The sequence below is a fragment of the Nematolebias whitei genome, chromosome 1, assembly GCF_014905685.2.
Source record: "Nematolebias whitei isolate Nwh7 chromosome 1, NemWhi1, whole genome shotgun sequence".
Classification (NCBI taxonomy): domain Eukaryota; kingdom Metazoa; phylum Chordata; class Actinopteri; order Cyprinodontiformes; family Rivulidae; genus Nematolebias; species Nematolebias whitei.
In genome coordinates, this window is record NC_056498.1 from 45547386 (window position 1) to 45557423 (window position 10038).

The window sequence follows — 10038 nt, forward strand, 5'->3', positions numbered from 1 at the left end:
ACTAATAAAGACTTTAAACGTGTTAAAACTAATAAAGACTTTAAACGAGTTAAAATAAAGACTGAACTTTTCTCATGAGGCTTTTGTTTGTTTAAAATGAAACTTTCCCAATAACCGTTTTTAATTTCCGGAACATAAGCCGCTGCTTTTCACACGCTTTGAACACCGCGACTAATTGATGAGTTAACGAGCTTCCTGCTTCATCACACCTGGGCGCTCGTCTCTGCCCGGGGGGGAGGGGGTCCTCGTGACTCTGAGACTACCTGTATAAATAAGATGAAAAATATAAATCTGACCGATGAGATTACAGATTAGGTCACGGGGGGAGGGGGGGAGGGGGAACTTCCGCGCAGGACGACGACGAAGCCGGCTTTCAATGACTTCCTGGTAATTACTGTATTAATTTTTAATTTAACGAGTCGTGTTACGACACCGTTCAGAAATAAACATTTACTGTACGTTGTTACCAATACGTATTTAATTAAAGTCTAATAATCTTTGTGTAAATATCTGCTGTTGCAACAGGACGCCCACAGCTTGCACACAAGCGCGGCCTATAAATGTAAAAACTTATTTAATTTAATTTAATTTAATTTAATGGTCGCGTCTTCTATTCAAGTGCTCTGAACAGTCCAGAAGTGATGGAACCACTTCAGGTGTCGCAGCCGCTCGCTCCTTACAACCACTTGAATGTTTGTTCTTACGGTTTTTGGACCTTTGTGGACTCTGTAGGGATGTGATTGGTCCAGAGAGGAACACAGAACGGTGGTTACGGTTTTAAACTACGACGGCCTCTTTGAACGTGAAACAGGAAGTAGACACCCCCGAACCTTTAGAGGCGCTCTTTCGTCACGTGCGGCGTAGTCCAGTCGTTTGTGCAGATGTTGCGCGGCCTCGCTGACCGACCGTCAGGCGGTCGGCCATGTGTGAAAACAAAGTAGGACTACCGGGTACCCACCGTTGGGGACTTGGGGGTCCAGCTGGCGGGGCAGACCTCCCCGTGGGTCTCGACAAACTGGAACGCCTTCACCAAGCGAAGGGTCTCCTCGACGCTGCGGCCGACCGGCAGGTCGTTCACGCTCATGTGCTTCACTACGCCGTTCGGGTCGATGATGAACAGACCCCTGAGCGACAAACCAACATTTTATTACAGACGGCGGGCGGGCGGGCGGGGACAATGTTTAACGTGAGCCAACCTCAGGGCGATGCCCGGACCCTCCAGCAGGACCCCATAGTCTCTGGAAATCTGTTTGTTGAGGTCCGACAGTAACGGGATGTGGATCTGACCCAGACCTCCAGCCTGAAGGAAAAACACACTTACTGAGCGCACACCCCTCCAGGTCTGACGCCAGGAGTTTCTGCATTTTATAATTAAAAGTCCAAATGAACTTTCACAGTACTTTTCTGGGAGTGTTGGTCCAGGCCAGGTGGGTGAAGTGCGAGTCCACCGACACCCCCACCACCTCACAGTTGACGTCGTGAAACTCGTTGGCCTTGTCGCTGAACGAGATGATCTCCGTGGGGCAAACGAACGTGCTGCAGGACGACAACGAAACCATGAGCGACGACATCGCCGACCCTCCGCAGGTCCGGTACGGGTCCTTCAGGAGTACTCACAAGTCCAGCGGGTAGAAGAACAGGACCAGGTACTTGCCCCTGAAGTCAGTCAGACTCATCTCCTTGAACTCGCCGTTGTGCACGGCCGTCGCCTTGAAGGGGGGGGCCGGCTGGGTGACGGCTGCAGCCCATCTGGAGCAGCCTGATAAAACACGGGCCAAACGGTTTTACTCGTTTATCACCGTTAGCCACGCGCTAACGGTTTCCTTCATGTCTACGTGAGTTGATAAACCACGAAGAGAAATATCAGAAGGATCTGAAACTTTCAGCTGGACGACAAAATGATCACATTTATTTAGAACTAGAAAAATGCATTTCCTGCAAAATACAGTGAGCGCTGAAGAACAGCTGAAATTAGATAAAAACAAAAAGGCTGAATTTTAGCTGAAATGGAAAAACATGTCTTAGCAGAAGAAAGCAGAACGTTTGCTGAATGCAGTTTAAATGAGCACAGAAAGTAGGAAATTAGCTAAAAAAAAAAAAGTAGCTGAAAAAGGCAGAAAGATGCTTAAACTACCAGAAGTGGAAAGAGCTGAAATGAGCTAAACATGTGGAATTAGTTGAAAATGCAAAGAATAGCATAAAACAGCTGAATAGTAGCTGAAATAACTGAAACTATCAGAAATAAGTTGAAAGGAGCATAAGAAGCTGAAATCAGCATAAATGAGCAACAAAAATGTCGTAACTTAAAAAAAACAGCTGAAATGTAGCTAAAAACACAGAAGTTCAAATTACCAGAAGGAAGTGGAGAGAGCACATTTTTGCTGAATTAGGATGAAAAAAGTTCGAATGAGTGCAAAAAAATTGTGTAACTGACTGAAAAAGCTAAAGTTAACATAAAAAATGTTAAAGTAGCTGAAATGGCAACAGAAATTAGATGAAAGGAGTACAAAACAGCTGAAGAAATAAACAGTTTAAAGTAGCTGGACATTTTTTAATTTTCTGAAAGAAGCTGAACAGAAAGTGAAAGGAGCAGTAAAAGGTTGTGAACGGATCTAAAGATCTGAAGGATGGAAAATGAGCTCAATTCATTTTCTGAGGAAAAAATGTCAGAAAAGGCTAAAATGTTTCAAACAGCTAAAGTTGCACCAATACCAAAAGTCAGAGCAGGATTGTCCTGAAAAAAAAAAAAAACGTTTTGATTCATGATTTGTTGAAATAGTTTGAAAATTGTGGGAGGAGCATCGTGCTGAGAAACGTTCAGAATAGTTTAATATAACTGGAAGAATACGGAGTAATAATAAATATAAACAGGATCACAACAGTGTGAATGCTTCATAAACATCCACACATTAATCACAAGGTGGAAAACCCCCGGAGCAAAGACTCCTCACACAAAGAGGGGGGCGAACCTGCGGCCTTCGTGCTGTGAGGCGGCAGCTCCGACCACCGCGCCGCCCCAAGCGGCCAGTATCATTAGGCCGGTCCTGTTTAGGTACGTACTGGTGGAGAGGAGGCGTCTGTGGAGGGAGGCGCCGCAGCCTTCATGTTGACGAGCCGCTGCGACTCTCAGCCCTCCTGATGCGAGCTGCGCCTAAACAACAACAACAAACAAACAAACAAACATGCTGGCTCTGAAACAGGAAGCCTCACTCTTTACAGACTGAAACATCTTCGGCTGATATTTAGCAATGGACTCTAGGCTGCGTTAACGTTTTAGCTATTTTCAACTTCTGTTTCACACCATTTAGCTTCAGACTAATAGTCTGTTTAGCTTCTAGAAATAGTTTTTTCATTTTTCTATTTAATATTTATTTAAACATGTAGTACAACAATACTAATGATTAATAATTTAGCTTTAAGCTAATGTTCTGCTTCATTTAGCTTTTAGCTATTCTATCTTTTAGCATTAGCTGTTCAACTTTAGCTTCTGTTTCACACCAGTTAGCTTCAGACTAATAGTCTGTTTCCTTTAGCTTCTAGACATTTTCAAGTTCAAGTAGGTTTATTGTCATTTCACCACATGGTACATGAAGAGGAACTAAATTATGAACACGGTCCCAGTTACACCCAAAAACAGCAAAAGTATAAAGTGTCAAAAGAAATGGTAAATACAGATCTAAAGTATACACTAATATATGCTAAACACTAATAATGTAAAACAATACGGCTTAACAACAGCAGCACGAACATGAGTCTGTGAGTAGAGGAGTACGAATGAACACAGCAGCATGAAATAATCAGCAGCATGAGATCAGCAGCACAGACAAGTCACATGTTGCCAATTAAAGTGGAATTATAGTGGTTTTTCACAGTGATTATTCTGGTTAGAGATTCATGAGTCTAACTGCCTCAGGGTAGAAGCTGTTCCTCAGTCTAGTGGTTCTACACTTAATGCTCCTCAACCTCCTTCCTGAGGGGACCAGGGCAAAAAGTGTGTGTGCTGGGTGAGTGGGGTCCTTCATGATGCAGGTGGTCCTCTTCCTGCATCTGGAGGTGTAGATGTCTGTGATGGTGGGGAGACTGACTCCAACATCTTCTGTGCAGCCTTCACCACTCTCTGCAGAGCTTTTCTTTCTGCAGCTGTGCAGCCTCCATGCCACACGTTGATGCTGGAGCACAGGATGCTCTCCACTGCACACCTGTAGAAGGAGGTGAGGACTGAGCTTCCAGACCCGCTCGTCTCAGCCGTCTGAGGAAGTAGAGTCTCTGATGAGCTTTCTTCATCAGGCTGGTGGTGTTGTTGCTCCAGCTGAGGTTGTTGTTCATGTGTACACCCAAGTACTTGTAGCTGGAGACCACTTCCACTGCAGATCCTCCTATGGGTGTGGGGTGGGGTTCAGTCTAAAGTCCACCACCATCTCCTTTGTCTTCTTCACATTGATGTGAAGGTTATTCTCTCTGCACCAGCTCTCCAGGTGTTCCACCTCTTGCCTGTAGCTGGACTCATCATTGTTTGTGATGCATCCCACCACCGCTGTATCATCTGCAAACTTTACAATGTGACAGCCTGGATGGGTAGCTGCACAATCATATGTGAGCAGAGTAAACAGGAGGGGGCTCAACACACATCCCTGAGGAGAGCCAGTGCTGAGGGTTATGGTGGAGGAGGAGAAGTTGTGGATCTTCACAGACTGTGGTCTGTTTGTTAAGAAGTCCAGGACCCAGTTACAAATGGAGGGGCTTAGTCCTAGTGTGAGTAGTTTGTCCATCAGGGTTTGGGGGATCATGGTGTTGAAGGCAGAAGTGAAGTCCACAAAGAGCATACGGACGTAGGAGTCCTTCTTCTCCAGGTGGGTGAGAGCAGTGTGGACCACAGAGGAGATGGTGTCTTCTGTTTATAGATTCTTGGACTATGCATACTGGTGAGGTTCTCGTTGATGTGGATCATGACCAGTCTTTAGAAGCATTTGGCGACTATCAGGGTGAGGACTAATGGCCGACAGTCATTCAGACCAGTCACTGCAGAGCTCTTTGGGACTGGGATGATGGTGGCAGTCTTCAGGCAGGTGGGAACTGTTGCCAGGGTGAGGGAGGAGTTTGTCGACCAGCACCTCGCAGAGCTGATCGGCACGTTCTTTCAACACCTTCCCCAGGATGTTGTCTGGGCCAGTTGCCTTGTAAAGATGAATCCTCCTGAAAGTACTCCTCACTTCAGCTGAGGTCACGCTGAGAAGCTCTTCTTCAGAAGGTGAGGTGAGTCTGGTGCTGGGTGCTCTATTTGGGTCTTCAAAGCAGACATAGAACCTGTTAAGAGCATCAGGCAGTGATGGGTCCCTTGTGCACTCCTGCTGTTCTAGTCTGTGATGCACAATGTCCCTCCACATGCTCCGTGGGTCCTGTGAGGAGAAATGTCCCTGGATCTTCTTGCATATGTTGCTTTGGCCAAAGGAAAGAGCTGGTATAAAGAGTTAGACCTCCCCCGTTCCTGTGAGTCGCCAGACCTGAAGGCAGTATCCCTGGCTTTCAGCAGGGTACGGACCTCTGCGCTCAGCCAGGGTTTCTGGTTCGGGTAGCTCTTCACAGTCCTGGTGGTGGTGACATCATCCACACACTTGCTGATGTATCCGAGGACAGATGATGTGTATTCCTCCAGATCCAGCTCTCCCTCATTTACAGCGGCCTCTGAAGATCTGCCAGAAGCTAGTGAGCTGCTTCCTTTAGCTTTTAGCTACTGTTCCGTGCCTTTAAGCTTCAGCTCTTTCAGCCGTTCATCCTCCACAGTTCAGACTTTTCACTGAAACTGCTGCATGTCATTTTTCTAGTCGTTCGATATCTGCAGTTGCTGTTAATAAAAGTTGTCCACTTTAACAAACAAAAATCGGCTAAACAAACTTTTTAGTAGCTTTCAGACCAAAGTTTCAGTGTTCAGCATAATTACTTTTGCAGAAATGGTTCTGATTAGATTAAATCATTATTTCTCAATTTTAATCTCATTTTTACACCGGCTCCTGAACAAAGTGTGATTTTTAGTGGCTTCAGTTTGAAGTATGTAATAATCTGTTGTTTTAAAGTCCTGTTGGAAACATTACGGCTGACCTTAATAATAATAAAGTTTTAATAAAGGACCCTGGAGTTTGAACCAGTGTCTCACTGAGGGCCCGCGGGCCACATGTTGGCGCCGCAGCGTTTAGAAAACCGAGCAAACGTTCAGGTACGGCTGCCCGGTACCGACACCGGGCCAGTACCGACCGACAGACCTATTAAATTACACGCGCACGGGTCGGCCGTGTTGTCCTACTCACAGAGCTCCGGAGCAGTCGTGCTACGGTGGCGGCCATCTTGGATTATGTCACAACAGGTTTGACCGGGTCATTCAGGCACGTGCTGCTGACGTTTGGAGAAAATACAAATAAAAAAACTAAACAATCCTTTGATAACGTGTTAGGTTCAGAGTTATTGTTTTATAAATCAGAGCACTAAATGGTAAAATTAAATCATTTACGAAAAGGAGGAAAACCGTTGTGTTGCCTTCAGGAACCCGCATTGCAGTGCGGAAAAAAAAAGGTTCACTTAAAGCCCGAAGCTCGTTGTTAAAACGTTAGAGTTGAACTCACAACAAGGAATTTCTATACATTAATAAGAGCTTCGTAATAATAGCAGGCGTGCATTTTATTTCCCATTCGTATAACTTCGGTTTATGTTATTTTCAAATGTCTAGTTGATTATTTGTAGAAAACATGCGGCTCTTGTATGATAAACGTTGCTCAGATAATAGCTTGCATCGAGTTTACTTAAAATACTTTGACTCAGATTCGTCTCAACGTGTTTTTCGCAGCCCCGAAGAAAAAACTTCGAAGTGAACGTAGTGGACACCTGAAAAGTCCTACTTTATGTTTGCAACATGAATGTACCACCGTTTGTCACGTGATTCAGAGCGGAAGTGTATTCTAAGCAGGACCTGACCTCAAAGCATGAGACAGTGTCGTTTTGATTGTATTTTTTTTAATAAAATATAAATATTTTTGTTGCTCTAATGGATCCTAATCTGCTGCAGTGGAGACAACTCGGACAGGTGACTGATTATTGCACATCTTCTCCACCAACACTGTGGATTAAATTAAATGTGATGGATTCATCTGATGTTTTTCTGTCTGTGCAGTCTTTTGTCCATCGGTTGCAGACCTGGGTCAGTGTGTTGGACCCGTCTCTGCTGCTCTCCTCTGATGTACGTTTTTATCTCTAACCCTGTGATGCTGTGAGATGCTGTACCTGCTTTATTTACCTGCTCCTTCTCCTCAGCCTGAAATCGTGAAGGCCCACGATGCTCTCCTCGCAGGTGGACAGCAGCTGAGTGAAAAGGTCAGGCTGGGTTTTTATTCTGTGTTCAGTCAGAGCTGCAGATCCTTCACACCGTCTGTTTCCTGTTTCAGGAGGAAGCTGCAGTGATCCTCTCCCTGGTAAGTCTCAGCAGACTCATCTTTTGATCTCTTATGACGTGCATCACTACAGGAATGACTTCAATTCGATTCAAAAATACTTTATTAATCCCAGAGGTAGATTAAATGTAACTCATCATCCTGGTTTCATTAAAGAGTTGTTCTAGATGCTGATGCTGTGGGCAGGAAGGATCTCCTGTAGCGTCTGTCCTACAGCAGCTCTGAAGAAGCCTCTGACTGAAGACACTCTGTTGTTGTATGACAGTCTGACGTATGACAGTCTGATGTTGTATGACAGTCTGATGTTGTATGACAGTCTGATGTTGTATGACAGTCTGACGTTGTATGACAGTCTGACATATGACAGTCTGATGAAGAGGGTGCTGAGGGTTGTCTATAATGTTCTTCATTTCATGAAGAATCCTTCTTTGTACAATCGTCTCCAAAGGTTCTAGAGGAGTCCCCAGAACTGAGCCAGCCTTCTTTATGAGCTTCTTGATCTTTTTGAAGTCTCTTGCTCTGGTGCTGCTCCCCCAGCAGATGATGCAGAAGAGACAGCGCTCTCTACAACAGACTTATAGAAGATATGCAGCATCTTGCTGCAAACGCTGAAGGACTTCAGCTTCCTCAAGAAGTACAGTCTGCTCTGTCCCTACTTTCTCTGCCTTTTATTTTGCTTATTAACGGCCTAGTTACCAACATTGCAGTTGTGGACAAAGCCTGTCCTCTCTCTGTCGTATGGCTTTACGTCAGGCCAGTAAAACTGATCTGGTTCTAAAATTATTTCAATCAAAGCTCAGGTGAGCAAAACTCTACAGATTCCACCGAGACATTATTTATGAAACGACGACTGGTTTCAGTGGTTTCCACAGGATCTCAGAGATTTAGGATCAGGGGCTGCTGATCAACTGATGGGACCACCTGTGATCAGCAGCATCCAGGTGTGCACACAACGCCAAGGCAGAAAGACATCAGCAATGACCTCAGAGAAGCAGCTGTTGCTGCCCGTCAATCTGGGAAGGGTCAAAGGTCATTTAGAGTCCATTTACAGAGAGAGATTATTCAGGGGAGGAAAACATTTCAGACAGCTGTCAATCTTCACAGCAGATCCACCCTGAAGGTCAGACTGTGCAGTGACTTTACAGGCCTCAGTCAGCAGGTCAAAGGTCATGACCTCCTCAAAAACAACATGGCAGCACCACTGAGGTTTGGAAAGTTTCATCTGAAGGAACCACCAGACTTCTGGACCAGAATCAGAGCAGAGGGCAGATGTTTACCCAGAATGCACTGCAGCAAACATCTCCAGCTGTCAGCACGGTGGTGGAGGCTGATGGTTCGGGCTCCTGTCAGTCACTGAGTCGACCAGAACTCCTCTGGAGACCAACAGGTTCTGGAGAACCATCTGTCCGAACAACTGACGCTTGAACCAAACTGGGTCCAACAGAACCATGATCCCAAACACAGCAGCTGATCTACAACAGAATGAGTCAGAACAGAACCAAGGTCCAGTCAGAGTCCAGAACCTCCACCTGACTGATTCTGTGGTGGACCTTCAGAGAGCTGAGCAGAACCCAATGAAGAGCATAAAGAAGAGCGGGCCAGAGCTCCTCCAGAACCATGAGAGAGACTGGTACTGAAAACCACTGAGGGTTCTGCTGCTGGTGAGGTTCTACAGCTGCTGGTCAGAGCTGTGACTCCGTGGAATCTGTTGTTCTGTTCCCTTCATGTTTAATTAGAACCCGATCGGTTTTATCATTTTTAATGTTTTTCCATGAAATGAACTGTTCAGAGAAACGTTTCACCTCCTGCCTCTCTGTGTTACAGTCGTCGGTTCATGCTGATTCTGGATCAGTTATTCCTTTAGCTTTCCGCCCCCCAGGTACCGTTCATAACATTTCTGTTTGAACAAAACTTTAAAACCTTCCGTCTATTCTAACCATGAAGTTATTATGGAAACTTTTAGATTATTACATTTTGTTACAGAAGAAATGCATCACAAGCAAGATCTGAAAAGAAAAAGATCAAGTTTAAAAACAAAATGTTTACATTTACTCATTATCTGCACAATTGTGGACATATAAGACATCTCATGATTATGACTTAATGTCTCATAAATATGACTTGATGTCTCATAAATATGACTTAATGTCTCATAATTATGACTTAATGTCTCATAATTATGACTTGATGTCTCATAAATATGACTTAATGTCTCATAATTATGACTTAATGTCTCATAAATATGACTTAATGTCTCATAATTATGACTTAATGTCTCATAATTATGACTTGATGTCTCATAAATTTGACTTAATGTCTCATAATTATGACTTAATATCTCATAAATATGACTTAATGTCTCATAATTATGACTTAATGTCTCATAATTATGACTTGATGTCTCATAAACATGACTTATGTCTCATAATTATGACTTAATGTCTCATAATTATGACTTAATGTCTCATAAATATGACTTGATGTCTCATAAATATGACTTAATGCCTCATAAATATGACTTAATGTATCATAATTATGACTTAATATCTCATAATTATGACTTAATGTCTCATAATTATGACGATGTCTCATAAATATGACT

The 10038-nt window shown here is 44.0% G+C and overlaps 2 protein-coding genes across 2 annotated transcripts in view; one reads left to right on the top strand and one right to left on the bottom strand.

Moving 5' to 3' along the window:
- The window catches only part of prdx3 (peroxiredoxin 3), a 7404-nt gene extending 1048 nt beyond the window's left edge, over positions 1 to 6356 (bottom strand). The window contains exons 1-6 of the mRNA XM_037684666.1: positions 6303 to 6356; positions 3061 to 3151; positions 1618 to 1759; positions 1401 to 1536; positions 1197 to 1300; positions 959 to 1124 (exon numbers count right to left, since the gene is read on the bottom strand). Of these exons, the coding sequence (XP_037540594.1) occupies positions 959 to 1124; positions 1197 to 1300; positions 1401 to 1536; positions 1618 to 1759; positions 3061 to 3151; positions 6303 to 6338 (675 nt within the window). The 5' untranslated portion in view covers positions 6339 to 6356. The remainder of the gene's footprint in view (positions 1 to 958; positions 1125 to 1196; positions 1301 to 1400; positions 1537 to 1617; positions 1760 to 3060; positions 3152 to 6302) is intronic.
- Positions 6357 to 6932: 576 nt separating this feature from the next.
- The window catches only part of sfxn4 (sideroflexin 4), a 7229-nt gene continuing 4123 nt past the window's right edge, over positions 6933 to 10038 (top strand). The window contains exons 1-5 of the mRNA XM_037684687.1: positions 6933 to 7072; positions 7160 to 7225; positions 7300 to 7359; positions 7431 to 7457; positions 9261 to 9315. Of these exons, the coding sequence (XP_037540615.1) occupies positions 7034 to 7072; positions 7160 to 7225; positions 7300 to 7359; positions 7431 to 7457; positions 9261 to 9315 (247 nt within the window). The 5' untranslated portion in view covers positions 6933 to 7033. The remainder of the gene's footprint in view (positions 7073 to 7159; positions 7226 to 7299; positions 7360 to 7430; positions 7458 to 9260; positions 9316 to 10038) is intronic.